This window comes from Callorhinchus milii, unplaced genomic scaffold, assembly GCF_018977255.1.
Source record: "Callorhinchus milii isolate IMCB2004 unplaced genomic scaffold, IMCB_Cmil_1.0 Scaffold27, whole genome shotgun sequence".
Taxonomy (NCBI): Eukaryota; Metazoa; Chordata; class Chondrichthyes; order Chimaeriformes; family Callorhinchidae; genus Callorhinchus; species Callorhinchus milii.
Window position 1 is genome coordinate 2201692 of NW_024704768.1, and position 20570 is coordinate 2222261.

General features: G+C 39.1%; 1 protein-coding gene across 2 annotated transcripts in view; it reads right to left on the reverse strand.

The window, feature by feature from the left end:
• The window catches only part of LOC103189063 (low-density lipoprotein receptor-related protein 1), a 147158-nt gene that overhangs the window by 68496 nt on the left and 58092 nt on the right, over window positions 1-20570 (reverse strand). For both annotated transcript variants that reach the window (XM_042344263.1, XM_042344262.1), the window contains 12 exons: window positions 14390-14557; window positions 12370-12552; window positions 11579-11779; window positions 9935-10180; window positions 9477-9674; window positions 8806-8874; window positions 8067-8271; window positions 6413-6577; window positions 5233-5477; window positions 3692-3823; window positions 2321-2548; window positions 1760-1934 (listed from right to left, as the gene is read on the reverse strand). In XM_042344263.1, coding sequence (XP_042200197.1) covers window positions 1760-1934; window positions 2321-2548; window positions 3692-3823; window positions 5233-5477; window positions 6413-6577; window positions 8067-8271; window positions 8806-8874; window positions 9477-9674; window positions 9935-10180; window positions 11579-11779; window positions 12370-12552; window positions 14390-14557 — 2215 coding nt within the window. The remainder of the gene's footprint in view (window positions 1-1759; window positions 1935-2320; window positions 2549-3691; window positions 3824-5232; window positions 5478-6412; window positions 6578-8066; window positions 8272-8805; window positions 8875-9476; window positions 9675-9934; window positions 10181-11578; window positions 11780-12369; window positions 12553-14389; window positions 14558-20570) is intronic.

The following is a 20570-nucleotide window of genomic DNA, read 5'->3' on the forward strand; positions in this document are numbered from 1 at the left end:
CCTTCACACGGGGTAGCGTCTCAGACGACACGACGACAAGCCCTACCACTGCTTAAGAGCTCCAGGACTCTACCCCACGTGAAGGGCGCAAATTGTTGTTACTACATGTTCATTTACACAATTAATTTAGAAATGTTTATTTATCTGACAAATATTACAAGTGGAACTCCAATTTAATATTTTTCATATGCAACACTACTGTGCCATGGTGATAACTTTCACTAGCAATCTAGATTAGAAACAGAGACACTGATGACCATCTGCAACACACTAAGCAGATACAGTGGAGGCAGGGAACTTCAGAAAATAGAGGTGCAGAGGGAGTGGGGGTTGCAGAGATGGCCCGAGTTTGCTGAGCAGAGGTGGCAAGCAGAATAGAGGAGAAAATCACCAAGATGGGGTATGAAGGGATTTGGAGATGAAGTAGATCCAAGACAGAGAGCCAGTGAAGCCTTGCAAGAATGAGGGTGGTGGGCATGCAGAGTTTGGTGCAGGTGAAAGGCCACACATTGAACACAAAATAATAATAAACTGATCACTCAATCCATGACTGTTTGTAGGACAATGCTGTGCGCAATTGGCTGACGCATTTTGCCCGCTAAATATACAGTTACTACAATTTACAGTATATTCTGTGAAGCGCTTTGAAACGTCTCGAAGACATGATAAGACCGGTATCAAATGCAAGAATTATTATTATTATTAAAATGGAGAAGCGATTTCTCATATTTTGCTAACAAGTGAAATGTAATACCATTACAGTATGTAAAATGAAAGCCCTCGATTTATAAAAGTGAATAAATGCTAACCGACATCTTTCTGATTCACAAGAATAAACCTTTTGAATCAGAGCGTCACTGTCAGTAACATAACTAGAATCTAGGTCTGTCATGAATAAGTAACCCTCAGTCTAAAGCATCTTCTATTACTTGGCTTTCCAACACCTACCACAAACATCCAGACACATAACCAAGAGCTGTAGACACAGGATTCTAAGATTCTTATTTGGCTGGTTAACAAGCTACTGGTTAAAATATTTTTTAAAGTGCCGCTGCCAAAACTGACTCAGCTACTTTTAAAGTAAACACTATCATTTGTGGTAATTCCTTAAAGGAGCAACTTTCTCATTCGAAAAAGAAGTCAATAAAATATTGGCAGAGGTATTACGAAGAAATGCTGGTTTAGTATTAAAATTGTAATACCATAGCTCTTATCTGACCCAGTGTACAAGAGAGAGGTAAACGGCAGAAGTTTGGTCTTACACATGCGGAAACCGATCACCATGCTTAAGAGTAACCAAACTGAAGTATTCATCCTATGTCACAAATATAGTCAATTCACCTTACAGTATATTCTGTGAAGCACTTTGAGACGTCTAGAAGACGCGATAAGGCACTATATCAAATGCAAGGATTATTATTATATCACATAAAAATTGGTACATTTGATTCAAAATTCATACCCGGCAACAATAGACAGGGGAAAACTCTTCTGTTCCCCACCGATTTATATTAAATATTCAAGCATGCAGAACTACAAGATAAACTTAGAACAATGGTTACAAGAGGCACATGTGGACTGAAACTATGAATAGGACGAATAAAAATGTAGGTAAGTTTTGCAGTAATTGCACAGAATGCTTTAAAAATGTGGGCCAAGATTATATGTTGGCAGGATTTTGATTGTAATGTCTATAAGCATAGGCTGCAATAGTTTTAAAGTCATCAAGGCAAAAAAATAAGCACCAACTCCTATTTACCCTTTCCATGGATGCAAGACAAGACAGTGTGGCCTGTCCAAACCTTGAATCACAGCATTCTTGAAGGAGCCATCCAGTCTGGCTACATTAATTTGCTTTTTGTTGGCATCATAACTGGTCCAGAAAAGGTTCCTAGATACCCAGTCAACAGCAAGACCATGAGCATTTGGCACATCTGAAAACAGACATAAATAGGCAATGGAGGTGACATGCTCTGTTTAATTATTTTGACATCACAGGATTTATAGCCAAAGTATTTGTACAAGTTTATATGCAATAAAGCTTTTAACATACATCTTATTATCCCAGGAAATCTCCCCCAGGACGCACTTTTTTTTAAAAAAAAAGAAAGAGCTGTAGAGCAAAGACACATTTGGAGAAAGTCACAAGAAAATATGACCAAACAGATGGGTGGGGCCATGAGGCAGTCAACAACAACATGCATTTATATAGCATCCCTCACGCAGGGTAGCATCCCAGAACGCTTAGCGTAAGGGAGCTCTGATGCTCTCCCTCCTCTTGATCATACCCTGCCACATAAATATGATTTCCACGAATTACCTGCTGAAACCACGATTTCTACTCCAGTGCCGTTAATGAAAGCACGCTTGATGGTTTGAGTCCTGACATCAGACCAATAAATCCGTCTCTCCACAGCATCGTAATCAACCACTGTGACATTGTCAATGTCAGGAACAGTGAAGGAAATAATGAAGTTGTAATAAGGATTGTCAATGTCAACTCCACGAATCTCCATCTGACGAGCATACAGCAGGAATTTCCTGAACTCTGAAACAGATAGGCACACTGTTATAAACACCCTACATAGAGGTCCTCATTCAAAACGTCAGGCTATATATTATTGTTAAATGAATATGTATAATCATCTTCACTTCTAACTGAGCAGGAGCTTCAATATTCATGTCACTGTAATTGATTGTCATTACATTTATAATAATAATCTTTGTACTTGATAATAGTGCCTTATGTGGTTGAAATCCTTCACAGGATTTTATTGTAAACAAGAAAAAATTACATTTGTATAGCGCTTTTCACGTCGATAGGACATCCCAAGGCACTGGACAATCAGTGCTTTGGACCCAAGCTGGAGGTCGAGATCGGGGAAGGTGGAGAGCAGGGGCAGTAGGAGGGTGACCAAAGGCACGGTCGAAGAGGAGGGTCTTGAGATGGGTCTTGAAGAAGACAAGGGAGAGGGCGAGGCGGAGGGACTATGGAATGTGTTCCAGAGAGTGGGGGCAGAGTGGCTGAAGTCGCGCCCGCTAATGGTGGGGTGGGTGAGGGATGTGAAACAGGCCGGAACCCGCTGAGGGGAAGGGGCAGGCAGGTTTGTAGGGGGTTAGGAGGTTGCAGAGGTGGGGGGGGGGCGGGTGGGGGGGAGAGCAAGGTCATGAAGGTCTTTGAAAGTGAGGACCAGGGTCTTGAACTGTATCCTCTGTGTGATGGGAAGCCAATGGAGTCGGGTGAGGATGGGGTGATAGGGTCACGGAGCCTGGTGCGGGACAGGACACGGACTGCAGAGTTCTGGACGATCTGCAGCCTATGGAGGGAGAAGCTGTAATGATTATATTTTGTAGGCGAAAACGGCAGCCAATTTACACAAAGTAGTGTTCGACAAATAGCCATGAAGTGAATGACTAATTTGATAAAAATAATAATCCATTTGGTCTTCCGAGAAGTCTCAAAGCGCTTCACAGAATATACTGTAAAGTGAATCGACTGTATATTTTGTGGGCGAAACATGGCAGCCAATTTATCTGGGGGGGTTGTTGGCCAGGACACCAGGACAAACTCCCTACTCTTTTCGAATAATATCTTTTAACATCTTCCTGAAAAAGCAGGTGGGACTTCAGTTTGACATCTCATCTGAAGAACTGCATCTTTGAGTTAGTCACAGAATACCAATGTACTCACCAAAGCAGGTTTTCTTATCTTCACCCAGTTTCATCAGATGAGGGCATGCACAGGATGGCGTGGCATTGTAATTTATCAAACACAGATGTGAGCAAGGACCTCTCCCACCATCAGCTGCACATGGGTTTGGAGCTGTGTACAAAGGTAAACATTAAAGAAAATACAAGTAGTTGCACATTATTTAAATTGTAATATTTCTTTGAAATTCAATACATTTTAAAAAATAAAACTACACTAGATCTAAATTTGATTGTTTACTGTCCTTACAAAACATACTCTTGCTTTCCTCCATATATTTTGAGAATGCAAGACTAATCAAGTTTGCTAAAGCCCTGCCAGATCGAAATCCACTATACTTACGAGTAAACAACCAGCTTAAACGTATCAAAGGGGTCCTGGCACTAATGATAAAATGGGTTAAGCTTTGTGGAACATGAGGTTAAAAAAAAAAGGATCGTAAATGGCAAAAACTATTATCTTTGATAGGCAACCAGACATGACAAATGATACAGAATTCCAAAGTTGAATCCATTCTGGATAGTCACTTCCAAGTAATTTGCCTTTGCTTTTGTGCATTACAATAATCTTCCCACAAATAACATGTACATTATCAACGCGTAGAATCAACTGCTTGAGTGAGTGAGTCAACGCTTGCGAGCACATGAGTCGATTTCTGAGAGTGACTCTTTGGCAGGTATGAATACACCTCTTTTTAAACAATGTAGTGGCTTCCAGAATTACACAACTTGGAAATGCGTCTGGCAGCAAAACAGAACATTAACATCAATTATCCAGCACTGAGATGAATAACATCGACCATCCATTAAACCAGTCAAACAATTTCAAAATCATATTGTGAATATGGAGGATAAGTGATAAAACTGTGGGAAAGGATTAATTTAGAATGCATGGGATGACCAGATAACAGCCATTTCATTAATTTTGCACAATCACAACTTGTAATTGCCGTCAATAGTTTATTTACCACACAATGAGTTGTGGTAATAATTATTGTGCACTTTGCTTAGTGTCACTTGGATAATTATGGTATAATCCCAACTCAAAATTTCCAGTTAAGACTTAAAATAAAAAGGTGTGTCTCTGGTTGTCAATGACGACATACGTACCACCTCAAGTTTCCACCAGCTTCACAGAATTTTGGGGGTGGATAATTGTTTCAAAGTAGTTCTCAGCTACTTGTGCATAAACTCTAGATGATAAAATTTACTAACCACATATGTAATACTATTTTGTTAATAATTTAGAACAATGGAATAGAAATGTATAGGGGAGAGTTATTAAAATTATATTAGCAGAAGTGCCATGAAAATATCACTTGTCGACTACAATCAGAATTCAAGTATTTATAAGAGTACTTATCATGTCTTTGCGACAACAACTTGCATTTATTTAGTGCCCCTCACGCAGGGTAGAGTCCCAGAAACGTCTCAAAACGCTTCACAGAATATACAGTAAAGTGATTGACTGTGTATTTTGTGGACGAAACAGTTGACATTTATTTAAAGATAAAGTAGGTTTACCTTGTGGCTGTCTGGATGGATGATACACCTGAAGGTCAAATGGTTGTGTATTGGTTCTCTGTACAACAGTCACATTATTGCCTGTCCACTTGTTCGCTTTTGCAAGGGTGTTGGTCCTCCAATCTGTCCAGTAGACTTCTCCTCCATATAAAGTCACAGCAAATGGATGCGACAGATACTCATGGCCTCGCAGTACCTCTATTAGCCTACTTCCGTCGTAAAGTGCAGAATAAATTGCATCAGACCTACAGTTTTTTGTGCAAAAACAAACATACGCAATGAGGCAAATTAAATTGCTGTTCCCAGCTACAGCATAGAACAATGGTTTTCTATGTTATCAGGCAATAAAGACTTGATTGTTCAATCTACAGCCAACGACAGGCAATTTAATAATCCTTGCNTTTTTTTGACAAGACAATCACTTTTACATAAAACCAACCCTTTTTTTGCTAAAATTTGAAAAATTTATATTTAAAGTAAGAATTGAACAAAAAATTATTTGCTATTCTTTGTGTGCAGTTTGATATTCCTAAATCAACAGTGTTTCTTAGCAATCTTTATCAACTCAATTGCACCAATATAACAATTATGGTTCACATGGAAAGCAAACACCTCTGGGGTGTAAAATCAGTGCTGACATTTAGGAACTTATAATGTGTAGATTGACAGTACTTAGCTTTCCCCAAAAAACCTTTACCATATTGTTCTCTCTCAGTCCCTCTTCTCCTGACATATTACAATTAATTTGTTCCAGGCATTGTCAATAAAAAACCTCAGCTGGATCCCAGAGTGTGGACCTGAGACTACATCCCTGTCTTTTCTCTTCCCTTCCCACATTCCACCTACAGAAAATGTCTCACACATACATACAGCCACAAAAAAATACATTGCAAGAATGTTCTCTGTTAGCACTTGTGGGTGTGCATTCTTGTTCTACCATGATATAGCAAAACTTACCTCGTGCCTTTTCAGCTCAGCATTGGCAATATAAGGGGTGGTATGCCATATACACCGTGGATGGAGTTGAAATAAGTGGAGATAATTTGCCAGGATTATTGTTTGCATTTTATTATATGAAACTACGACAGGCAAATTGATATTAATCAAGCTTTACACGATTAGCAAGATTGAAGATCAGTTATTCACCACAGACCAAGCTATTGGTTCTTTCCTGCATTACCTAGCATCAATCCACAAAATACGCCTCTCCAGATAGTCCACAGTCAGGCCATTTGGCCAGCCTCCAGCCCCAGTTTCCTTATGAATAGTACGGCGTCCAACTCCACTCATAGAGGCTGCTTCAATCCTTGGCAAGCTGGCATCCCAGTCCGTCCAAAATAAAATTCTACAAGATAAATGAGAACATTTAGACACTTCATTGTTTCATTTAAAAACTATCCACCCAGCAGGCCTGATGGTATGGTAGATAAAACTGCAAGAGCTTGCAGGTTCAAATCCCTGCTGACTTTGCTGGTGTCAGCCATCACTGCATGGGGGCGCTATACTGGCTCCAAATGATCCAGAGTTGGGGAGAAGAATCAGCCAGGGCACCTTCTACCAGTTGCGCAGTCGAGGTGAGGTTCAGGCTCAGCCGTAACACCCTCTACAACAACAAATGACACTTGTATAGCACTCTTCATGACTCTCACTGCCAAAGCTCACATATGAACAATGGCCATTTGGACAGGGAACCTGAGAGCAAGCAGCGTCCATGGAACAAGCTATTCAAATAACAGGCTTAAGGGAGAAACTTAAATTCACCTGTTCCCATATGTTACAAAGATTTTAATAAAAATTCACTGTAACCAAATTCAATGAGGAAAACTGGAGAAGTAATGGGCTACAAACTGGGACTTGGGTGATGTCCTCAATTCCATTCCCACCAGGGGGCAGATGATGAGCAAAAATAGCAGACAAGCTGGCTGAGTCTCAAGAGAGCTTGGAGGCAGATAAAGTCTTTGATCCAACAGCATTCAAAAGTATAATAAAATTGCTGGCACTTCACACCCTTAATGGACTGAAGTGTTAATCATGACGCCATTGACAAAGCACTTCCTACTTGTAAGCATTGTAAACCTTTAGTGTGGAGGTGTTTGTGGTAGCCAGCAGTATTACGGCAACACTGAGACAATCTAAATAATATAGGAAAATTCAGGGTTTCTTTGCAGATCTAACTGTTAAGCCGGATCAGGAGCACTTCATCGTGCAGTATTATGATACTGATCGGTGTCAAGAGATCAGAGAACCAGATGTTCTTGGGTTCATAAGCCCTGAATCAGTTTCCTGCTCCAGAAACTCATGAATGATTTTTCAGTGCACATTCCATTCCAACAATCTATCTCTGGAATTTCCATGCGTAGGTGGGATGTATGGAATTCTCAGCTTGTTTTTGATATTCTTAAGCACGGTGATGGGTTTCTACGTGTGGCAGACACCCAACTGACCACAAAAAAAAAGCAAAGTTGAGAAAAGGGAATACAGAAAACTCCCTACCAGGAATCTAGAAACCACTGCCTGAAAATTTGGAACACAACTTCACCTGCCTCTAACCTGATGCCTCCTATGTGCATGGTTTCAGATCTCCTTATGCCCAGCTGGGCTCAGTTTGCATGAGCATCACTTCTAGATTCTATAGAAGTCCAGTGGTTGAATCTTGCTCTTTTCGTGGTTATAATACATACTAAGTTCACTTTCATAGCTCTGCTATCTTTTTGGTCCTTTTTAAAACCAGAAAAAACAGCTTGGAGCTCAAGTGAATTCCATGAATCATTAGAACCCTGCATTCATTGAGACATTGATGGATTATATGAATTAGGTTAAGTTGTGTTACCAACCCATCTCTGGGATCCAATGCAATAGCTCGTGGGTGCTCAATATCACCAGCAATCAGTGTGGTGCGCATCGAGCCATCTAGTTTTGCCACTTCAATCTGATCCAAATTACTCTCTACCCAGTAAATGTTGCCAGCAATCCAGTCAACTGCCAGTCCTTCTGGAGTGGCCAGGCCATATTGTACAACCACCTCGACACTGCTAAGAGCTGCAGCAAAGAGAAAAAACAAAATTGACTATTAGAACTAAAAAAACATTTTTTTTAAAATAGTGGTCTAGATGTTAAAAATGCTCACTTAAGTTACGTGCACCTCTTTAGAACAGAACTATACAATCTTTCGTGCTGTTAAGTCATGAAAGGTCAAAAGTAATCAGTCCCATAATAGTTACTCACAGTCTTTACTGTATTTCAGTCAGAGCACAGACTCAGCCTTAAGGAGATCCAGATTGCAAAATAACAAGATTGTAAGCTTAGCTCCTCAGACAAGAATTCACCAACACCAACAGAAGGCAGATCAATTAAAGATGAATACACTTTATTTTTTGTGAATATTTAAAGAGTTCCCGTTTCAGATATCCAGTGCTATAAAATGACATTAAATAGGTGAAGGGCTAAATCCTAAAATTACCTTTTTTCCCCCCACTCTTTGTCCGTCAAAATGCAAATGCAGAAAGATACAAAATGTTTCATTTTGACCTAAAATTGACATAAAATTTCTATAGGAGGAAAGATCTCACCAACCTCGTGATGAAACGCCCTTTCCTCCTATCGATTGTTCCCCCGACCTCCCTTCTACTTTCCATGGAAGGTCTATAGAAACAGATAAAAATACGACACTAAAACATTAAAAACACTGAATTCTGTGCAAATATTCCCAAAACAATCAAATGATCTAAGAAAACGTACAACACCTCTACAACAAGATCTCAGTAGATGCTATTTTTAAACCTATTTTACCATTGTACAGTAATCAACTTCAGATAGCAGAGTAAAAATGTCTCCTATTTATACCAGATTATCTCAATTGCAAGATTAATTCTTGTCACAGTTTCTTTCTAAATCATACATGTTAAACAAGGTCCGTAAACATTAAACCAAGAATTGCACAAAATTAAGAAATGAACCACCAGGTCTGATTTCCCAATTCCACTTTAAATACATTTACAATTACATATTCAGAAAAGGTTGCATGTATCAATAGCTTTCAATATATATTTAAAATACACAAAAAGGTTTAACTCGTACAATAATTAGAATTTGTGCTAGGCTGTTATAAACAAATCAATTCAAATTTTCAAATGTATATGCAGTGAGAATGTTTCTGAGATTCCAATTCAAAGCAAACCAATATCAATTGATGAGACAAAAATAAATCTGACAAGACTGACAATATAAATGCTGAAAAGAGGTACCTCCACTCTCAGATAGTTTCCCTCTGTATATCTTATCTTCTACCACATCAGTCCAATACAGGGAACTTTGATTCAGGTGAAAATCTAGTGCAATCGTGTTCCTGAGACCCGGAACCAGCACACTGTAGTCTCCTTTGCGAAGATCAATGCGACGGATCTCGTGGCGGTTTGAAAAAATAATGAATGGTTTAAAAGGATCTGTAACAAAATGGGGTTTGTTTAGAAAGTGGAAACACACAATGCTCATCTTCTCAATTTCTGCTGCTTGTGCTATTAAGTATTCCTAAATTATCTTCCTTAATTAGTCCCACAATTCATTTTTCAGAACTGAATCATTTTATTTGAATAATATTCTATTCACTTAATCAATTCAGAATTTTTCATTTTCTCTTTGCTATATTGTATATCAAGGCATCACTGGCACATAGTAGCAGTGACTACAGCTCAGATTAACCAACCTGAACTGGCACAGTTCTCCCCATCCAGCATCAGCATCCAGCCTTCATAACAAGAACATTTCACTATGTTTTTGGACTGTTCACAACGTTGACTACATTTCAGATGCTTGGCACAGTAGCTCTGAATGAGGCATGCTTTCTTGTCAGGTCCCAGTTCCATTCCAAGGGGGCAGGAGCACACAATTCCGTCCCCAGGAGCGACGGTGCAGTTGTGACTGCAGCCTCCGTTATTCAAAGAACACTGATCTGGAAAGATATTTATATACCACTGTTAAGGCACCAAGAATATGTTTCATTGCTCTGTTGTATTAAATGGTAGAATAGAAATCGCATATATGATTAGCCACACAATAAGTTTGTAAACTGCCAGGTCATCAAGGAAAGCAAGTATCAATTAGATGCCAGGTCCTTCCTCAATTGCACTGAACTACTGTGGATTGTTTATAGGTGCTTCATCATAGCAGGGTTAAGAGAAGGATTGGCAGGACTACCACCTTCTGAATTCCCAAGGAAAGGTGCACGATTGGCAAAGATTTCATTTTAAATGTGTTACATTATAATACCAGCACAGGTTTGCACCTTCGGGATACATATACAGTATTCTGAAAAGTAGGATATGCTATTTCCCTTAAGGATAATGAATTTCTTTCAGCATAAACAAACAGACAGCCTACTTCAAATAGGCAAGTATAATGCACTTACTGCCAGTATTTGTCCGTGAAGGAGGGCGGTATATGTTATACAAACCTTTGAGGATTCTCTTTCCTTCTCTCCACCTCCTCCCACAAAGATGATTGTCTCGACAGGGCTTTCCAATAGTGGGCTAAAATTAGAACCTCTCAACTTGCTACATGAAACCAATAATTTTCCATTAAAATCATTAAAAGAAAGTCCTATTGGATTACTGCAAAAGCAGGACCCCCGTTCTGTTTAATAGCTGATAATTATACAACTGTTGCTGTGATTTTCCTGATCACTGAGTCGCCACTTAGTAAGGGAAGTAGTTTAGCCTCTGCGTAATTGAGTGTAAAAAAAGAACAGCTGATGACTGCTTCAAGCTGTGATACTTGCTATTTGGTATTTACTGTGTGAAAATTAGCTGCCCACAAAATTCAGTCACCGCACTTTTCAGTACATCTTGTAAAGCACTTTGAGATGTTTCGGCAGCGTGATAAGGTGCAATATCAAATGCAAGAATAATTATTCCAGCGCCTTGGGACGTCCTCCCGACGTGAAAGCCGCTACATAAATGTAATTTTGTTGTTGTTGTACTTTCTCAAATAAATGAAAATTACAACTTTTACTTAAATATTTAATCAGACATTGCTTTTGGACATGTCACATCAGCCACAACAGTTTTTTCTGGTTCTGTATTCTATTTTTAAAAGAGTGCAACTCGGACTAAAAAGACTACATGATGTAAATGGATAGCCATCAGTAGTGCTGGATGAGTCAGTATCTCAAAAAGTCCTACAGAAAAACAAATGTAATTGAGGAGCCTTAAAGGAAGAGCAAAGAAAGTTGGGAATTCCAAAAGCAAATGCAAAATATTTTAGCATTCGACATGTATTTCTTTATTGCTAAAGTTGATGAGTGTTCTTTTCAGTTATAATACATTACTTATATCCTAACCTGAATACTTACCACAAAGTTCACCTTCATCAGAACCATCACCACAGTCATCATTTCCATCACAAAGCTTCTCAGGTGGGAGACAGACTGACGTGTTTTTAGCACAAGAATGGGAAGGAGGTTTACAAACTAATGAATCGCAATTCTCTTCATCTGAATTGTCCTCACAATCATTGTCACCATCACACACCCAAGTCTTACTGATGCACCTTCCTACAAAATGAATAATATTCCATTACTTTACTGGAAGCAGTGGCATTGTAGTAAAAAGTTAGCATAGTCTGGTGAATAATTCTTGACAATACAGCTGGACAACAAATTACATATGTATAGCGCCTTTCACGTCCCAAGAGCCCACATATGTATGTTTCACCCACAAATATACGGTCAGTTCACTTTACAGCATATTCTGTGAAGAGCTTTGGGACATCTAGAAGACGTGAAAAGCACTATATCAAATGTAAGGCTTATTATTATATTATATATAACATAGCAGTTGGAGTCCATAAAGTCCCAAACCGTCTTATAATGGGGTGACTCAGGGCCCTGGAGGAAGTCAAGAGGAAAGCCACAAAGAGGATGACCATCGTTAGAGGAAATATGCTAAGAGCAATAATTTGATCAGCTGGAGCTTGGAAGGAGAATTATCTTCAGAGGTACACAAGGTTTTAAAAGGGACAGCAGAACGAGAGAAAACAGGTTTAGAATTGCAAAAGGTAATTTCATAATATACACCAGAAAATATTGAAAGAATATGAGCAAACAAAGGAACTGTCCATCAGCACAGCACAGGCACAACTTACCAAAGTCCTTGCAAGCAAATTTTATATTTGGGTCACACACACGAGTCACTCCTTCACAATTCCGTTCATCACTAGAATCTACACAATCTGTGTCTCCATCACATCTCCAGCGCTTGGGAATGCACAGCCCATCCATACGACACTGGAATTCATCAGCATGGCAACCACCTGGAGGTCTTGTTGCTACAACATTAAATAAAATGTCATTTATTCTAGATTCTAGACTCGAATCCAAGATCCTCATCCTCACCTACAAGGCCATTCACGGCCTCGCTCCCTCCTACCTCTCCGACCTACTATCCCCCTACCTACCCGTACCCTCCGTTCCTCTGGCTCCGGTCTGCTCCACATCCCCCGCCCCAACCGCCCTACCATCAGTGGCCGGGCCTTCAGCCTCTCAGCCCCGAGGCTCTGGAACTCTATCCCCCAGTGCCTTCACCGCTTCCTCCCTTTCCTCCTTCAAGGCCGGTCTCAAGACCTTTCTCTTTGACTCAGCCTTCAGCTCCCCTCTCGACTCTCTACCCCCTCCTCGCTCCCTCCCTTCCCTCCCCTCACCCTGACCATTTCCCCACTCCCCAACTGTCCAGCGCCTTGGGACGTCCTCCCGACGTGAAAGGCACTCTATAAATGGAATCTTGTTGTTGTTGTTGTTGTTGTAGTAGACCTAATACACTGCAATCAATTCTCACATCATCTATTCCTTTTCCAATGATCGTGCTTGCATGAGTAACCAGCAAACTGCTCAAATTTGTTTCATAAGCATTTTACTTGTATTGAGAGAGCAGTTTCGATATTTAAACCATGTATTATGAAACTTTATAATTAAACAAGCTACCCTCAGTTTTCTCAACTTAGCCTGCCTGCTTGTAAAACCTGGTTATCTGACTGGATGTTTTAGACACGTTAATTCAATTCTCTGAATATCAAACAAGTGATTTTATGCTGCAGCTTTTTAAAAGAGAATCTATATGGTGAGCACATCAAATAGTTTAGTTTTGTAATTCTGAAAAAAAGACACACAAAGCAACAATGCAAAGGATATCTAAATTTATAAACTGACGCAGTGAAATGAATCAGGATGACTAGCCCTCCTGACGTGACTTCCTAAAATGGTCCTGACGTGACTTCCTAAAATGCTTGAATAACTCAACTCTTATTCTGGTCTTGGGGGTTTTATACTGTACAACTTGCACAGCTGCACAGAATACCAATTAACATCTTTTGTCACAACAACAACAACAAGATTCCATTTATAAAGCGCCTTTCACGTCAGGAGGACGTCCCAAGGCGCTGCACAGTTGGGTCATGACCCGAGCAGGGGGGAAATGGTCAGGGTGAGGGGAGGGAAGGGAGGGAGCGAGGAGGGGGAAATGGTCAGGGTGAGGGGAGGGAAGGGAGGGAGCAAGGAGGGGGGAAATGGTCAGGGTGAGGGGGGAAGGGAGGGAGCGAGGAGGGGGAAGAGAGTCGAGAGGGGAGCTGATTCCAAAGCTCCAGGAGGAAGTTTTGAAACCATGAAATATAGGTGAATCCACTTGAAATATTCTGTGAAGTGTTTTGAGACACTCAACAACGTGGAAAGGATTATTATATTCAGCCAAATTTAAAAAAACAGACTGTACTGCATGTTGTATAATAGCCAGAATAAATGAGCAACAAAAGAAATACTTTGATCTCTCCATTTTCAAATTTAAACCTGAGGACCACTGGCAGGGGAAATGGGAAAGAATCTAGTCAGACAAATTTTAACTACCTTCTAGCAGCCAACTATGAATTATATGAGAAGATGTCTGGAAGCAGGTCAGACACCAAACCTTCCAGCCACAGGGAGTGTGAGGTCCAGACATTGGGGAGGAGGAAAACTGGAAAAAATTAGATGAATATATTCTCTAAAGCAGTTTCAAAAATTAATGAACTTCAATTGAGGTCCCATTTTAATTCACTACATGAAACCGATAAATTGAAACCTTCAGTTCAAACTATGGGACCAAAAAGCGATCGTATTTACAATACATGTACTAACCTTGATTAGTGCAGTTTGCATTAGTTTCGTCGCTATAATCTCCACAGTCGTTATCCCCATCACATGTCCAGTGTTCAGGTATACAGCGACCACTGTTACATTTGAACTGAGCACTGGAACAAGAGTGGCTGCAGCCAGCCTCATCACTGCCATCGCCACAGTCATTATCTGAAGATGAAGGGAAAAAATATTGGATAAAATACTGAAAACTATTAAGCAATACTTCCATCAATCATAGTCAGTTCATTATGAACTCGCCAATGGGAGTGTATGTTGCTTAAAAGCCTCAATTATATACTGGTTCTATAATTTTTAGTTTTAATTGCAGATTCCAATCTTTGCACTCATGATTGCTTGCACAAGATGATTTGGAGCTGTTTCAGGTACATCTATGGGAAAAAAAGAGGGAGAAAAGAGAAAATCAAACAAAAAGCTGGGTCTTTCCAAGATTCTTAACTGCACTTTGAAGTCATGCATGAAATTGCAATGAATAAGTATCAATAGGTTTGGGAGATTTCTGTAAAATAGATTGTTGAACCTCCAAGCTAATGATAGCCTTCTTTAGGAACTTGAGAAGAGGCTAGGTAAATGAAAGGAATAGCTTGTTTATTTTGTAAGTTGTGAATCCTACATATCAGATCTAAAACAAAATAATAATTGTGAAATGCGCAACAAGTATTTTCTGAAAAATAATGCAACTTTATTCTAAAAATACATATTTAGCACAGGTATATTTTGAGGTGAGGGGGTAGAGAGGAGAGGGAAGAAAAATATTTTGACGGTGAAGCTGAACCAAGGAAAACAGGGATATTTCAACATTTTAGGTTACTTACCAGGGCAATAGTTTTGTACTTAAAATGTCAAAAGGTCAACTGATTTGCAGTGCAGCTTGTTGACCTTCTAGGTACACGCTTAAACCATCAGGAGCCAGGGATAATGCAGATCAACACTGGTATCTTTACAGGAGGCTGTACAGAATTTTACTGAGCTGGGACTGCAGGTTTTACACTGCCCAGAGCAAACCGACATAATTTCACTGCAAATATTTCATCCAATCAGTTATCAACACGCATTGTCGACTTCCATCAGGAATACTAAGAACCAAGTACACGAGCTGCATTTCAATTGATCAAATGATTTTCACNAAAAAAATCATTCAATTACAGCATTCAGAGCAGTCTGGAGGCAATGCACGAGTGCATACCACAAAACAGGAGACTTTGGGGTCAAATCGTAATCTCTTCTGACACTCATATCTCGGCTTTCTGTCCAAATAACAAATAATCTTGGCTGAGTCGCCAGGTGCAGATTTGGGGCAAGGGAAGATGGGAAGAGAAGTTCCAAAAGTTCCTCCCAGTTTAAAGCTGCTCCCTATCGTGCCTGGATACAGACCAACACGAACAGAGAGCAGGGGAGAAACGTATGCAGTTGCCTTTCCTATCAAACTAAACTGTGAACATTAAAGTTACAGCAAAAATATTTTTAAAAGGTAAAAAACAGTAAAACTTGTCAGGATTATTTACTGAAAATAACCACTGCAATCACAATGTCTGAGCTTGTGCTGTACAGAATCACTCGTTATCTTTGCATACCACAGTCATGTTCTAACACTACTCTGGTTTCATGAGACATTAGGTGTTTAGTTCTGGGACCCAACACTGATGGGTTTGGGTCAGTTAAATTTAGAATAAAACAAGGCTGATTTGCTCATCTTAGGTTCATATCTGCCGACATTTGCACAGGTACTTACTTTACAATATTACATTGCAACGAATCTTGGAGAGGTCTACATGACTAACGGCAATTCTGGTTCAGGGATATATCAGTCTGCCTTAAAATGCTATTCCTTTTTCAGGATACAAAGTTAAAACATGTTTTGCTATCAAGAATACATGAAATAGCACAGGTTAAACATTTTCCAAAATACAGATTTTAGTTGTAATTTCTGCATTTGGGCTGATTGTAGTTCATAATCAGTTCATATTACAGTAAAATGTACAATCTGAGTACAACGTCCTGTACACAATATTAGAAAGTAACAAATAATTGAGTTGTTTAACATAAATATTCATTCACCAGGTATTCAGTTATTAGCAGTTAACAATATTAATCATATTGATCACACACAACAGTCAATAATTAAAAGGCAAAAGCAGCAAGTAACACAGAAACTGCATAGATTGCACCATGCACCAGACACATCGATTCTGATATGAGATGTCAGGGTTCACTTTGTGTAAGAAGCTGTTTTTAATCAAGTTTTTTTTTAAGATGTATAGGCATTTTTTGTATTGCTAATCAATATGGGAGGTGGCTTTAAAAAACATCAATGATGATTTTTTAATAGAAGACAAACATCTTAAATTAGCAATCCTAGGCCCATTCTTCTGTGTGTAATATTAGTACACTCAAGTATTGCTGTGAAATGTCTTAAAGAAACCGCTCAAGCAGTTTAGCTTTATGCAGACAGATAAATGGCAATAGCTAAATTGTTCCATAAAGTAAAAAATGGCAAATAAATTTTGATTGGCAGATTTTTGACTAGCATTTTCGAAAATTAGTAACATGCAAACTCCATTTTACTAAGTTCTTTATATAACTTCCTGGTACACTTAATTTTTATGTTTTTTTTAAATAAAGCTGCTGGGGCAACACTGCTAGTGTATTTAAGTGCCTCACTTCAGTTATTTCAGAAAATTTGAGTACTGTGCCAACTCTCCAGAGATTCAAATCAAATAACATATGCTACAAGTTCCAGAGTCACTAGGATGGTGCTCACGCTACTGCCTGTCTCAACTATAAGGAAGGAAACGAGACACATATTTACGCAAGTAACGCCCTAGATAACCACATGTAGAATAAGACCAGCATCTCAAGTCGAGCACTGTGCAGTCTCTCCTCCCAACTGAACATATCTGGAGGAGATAGGAGTGGGACAAAATCTAAACACTAAAATAAAACTTTAATCTGATGGGACACAGTAATAGCCATAACATTGCCAGGATTTCAAATAAGCAAACCAGCATGATTTATTTGGTCCTATAAATAGAGCTTAGCATACCATTGATGAAACAGAATTCATCAGGTCTCAAATCTAGTCTATTTTTGGAGAGAAAAACAATGCAAAAATGGCCAAAATAAAGGTAGCCAAAACTGAAACTATTCCAGCTTTTAAAAAAATAGAAGTCTTCATAAACTACCTAATTTAACACCTAATTGTTTCCCCTATTATGTTATATCTCAATAAAACTATGAAGACAAATAACAATGAGGTAAACTCACTCAGATACAGCAACCTGCGTGCAAATCTACAACAATAGTTAACAATCAATTTGGAGTCAAAATTGTATGTTTTAAGTTGTGTTTTAAAATTGTATTATTGTTCTTCATTCGTTGGTTTATTCTCAAAATTTACCAAAAATCCAAACAGCTTAGTGTAAAATGCGAGACATTTTATATTTCTGAAGAAAAATTTGATTGTTAATTGGGTGTAAAATAAACTGCTGATTTTTTTTAAAAATCGCATCGATTCCAATATCCTCATGCTTTCTGAAGCTTTTGTCTGTCGATATTGGTAAACTACTAACTATTAATGTGACCTGAGTCTATGAAGTTTTAACATAGAATATTTTTCGAAGATGCTAGCTCTTCAAATGAAAAGAAATATTATCTACCTGTTGAATCGCCTTCATTCTTTGAATGACAGCATCCCCATACACCACTGAATTTCAGCACAGGAGGCTTTATTTCAAAGGAGGAGGTTAGTAACATGAAGTGACACCCCTTTTGGATGTTGCAACATCAAAACCAGGAACGCCACTGCATAAAACCTTCTGTTCCCTATCCTGTATAAGCATTGCCTTGCTCAATGGTCACCAGTTAATTTTGATCTACGACCTTAGAGAGAGTAAACTCTGCACTTCAAACTCTGAATGTGCATGCATGCTTTCTAGTTCTGTAGGGATTGTTCTCACAATAATCAGGATAACCCATCAAAAAGGCAATCTTTCTTTAGAATCCAGCTCACACTGGTAGAGCCAAGCAGGTACTGGCTGCACCATGGCACAGAGTGGCCCAAACTTGATGATCTAACCAAGGATAACATGCTGCAGCCTAAACATTTGGTTAAAAAGTGTGACAATTGCTTTTAGTTGCTAATTTAAACACACTGAAATGTGGCCAGGTGATACCAGGAGCAGATTGACAAGAATTCACAAAGCAATTTACATGACCAACTTTATTTAACAGTTTCTTCAAACAATTTCACAAGCATCTGCTAATACTCTGTTTGAAGACAAGATTTCCCTTGCATTTAGGACTACAGGCAGCTAAGAATTTCTGAGTTCTTCCAAAAGAGACGAGAACAAGCAACATTGAAAACTAGAGCCCTTTGACATCAACTTCATGGCAGCTCTTTGACTGACTAATATATTTGCAAATAATAAGAAGGCATATTGAAATCTCCAGAATAAGTAATGCTATCAAGTAGCGTCTATATAACCATATGAGAATATAATACCTGGGTGATGCACCCAACATCATAAAATCATAAAAATCTGCAATACAGATTTTTATGGTTTTATGATGTTGGACGCATCACCCAGGTATTATATTCTCAACATGGTTATATAGGCGCTACTTGATAGGACATTGGGCCCTTTGTGTTCGTGCTGACTCTTATAAAAGCAATGCTTTCAGTCCCATTTAGGTATATTTCCCTTTTGGAAGCTAATATAGATTCTGCTTCAACCACCACTCCTGGCAGGTATCATTGTCACAATATCACAAGTGAGATACATCACTTTGTAATCTCTCTCCCTACCCACTCCAGCACAAACTACCCATTGCTGCCAAAACCCAGTGGTATATTGAGGATGATGATGAATGAAGAGAAAGGAACTCTGCACAGAATTTCTGAGCCTATACGCATTAAAAGCCAGTGTAGTCAAGTGTAGTCATGAAGTAGCAAACAAGCTGAATCGGAGATTCAGAGTTTTCAGGTTGAATGTGGTGCATGTTAATCTATGCACTGACCGTAAAAGTGTGCACAATGCTCTTCATCAGAGCCGTCCGCACAATCGTCATCTGAAACACAGAATCAACCGAGACAGGACACAATCGGCAGAGGAAGACAAACAAAGGCAGGCCTTCAAATAATATTGAGACAACAGACAAAGAGCACTTGAAATTACTGCTGCTGAAGAAAAACTTTCCAAAACAATGAACAAACAAACAGAGGGAGAAAATGGAGGAGGGTTGAAGCAGCAACAGCAGCTAGTACAAAAAATTTCCAGAGAGTTTAAGGTCCTAAGGCTGCTGCAGTAAACACAAGGGGTAAAAACATACAAGACTCTCATTTACATTCATAGAGGTAGACTGCCTTCAACCTGGCTTTGTAGATGAGATGGTACAAAAGAGCACAGCCAGAACTATAACAAACAGCACTGAAAATTAATGGAGAAAGTGAGTTAACATTTCAGTCGATGACCTATTGTCAACCTGGAACGTTAACTCACTTTCTTCTCTCCATAGATGGTTCCTGACCTGCTGAGTGTTCCCAGCAACTTCTGTTTTTATTTCAGATTTCAGCATCTGCAGTATTTTGCTTTTTTTTTTATAACCGCAAAATTAATGGTTGCTGAGAGCACAAAAGGGTGGAACGTAATTCTACTGAGATGCCAAGAAACATGACCAGTATTTTCCCACGGGCAGATCACCCTGGCACAGGTTGGCTCTTTTCAAGCTAAATTTCTGGGGGAAAAAATGGCTCCAAATACTCAGTGGGGCCACCATTCTGTCTGCTGGCAAAGATGAAGCAAATGTTGCTTCTGAATAATTATTCAGAATCCATTTCTGTCTGTAGAAATGGCTTACGGTAGGCGCATTATCATCACCAATCACACAACCTCCAATATTGGTTCACAAACCTGATCGGTTATAAATACCTTTTATAAAATTGCTCCACAGAGATTTCAGTCAACTTGATTTCCGTGTCTAGCACACTTATACAGTCAACAAGCATGGACAATTGGAATACACAAACCTTTAGAGCCCCTATTCATAGACATTACACTGTCCTACTAAAATGTAATATTCAGCAACATTTTCACAAATCATTTACAGAAAAAAGGCACACAGCAAAGCATATCTGCAAACACACTCTGGCTAGTGAACATTTTCT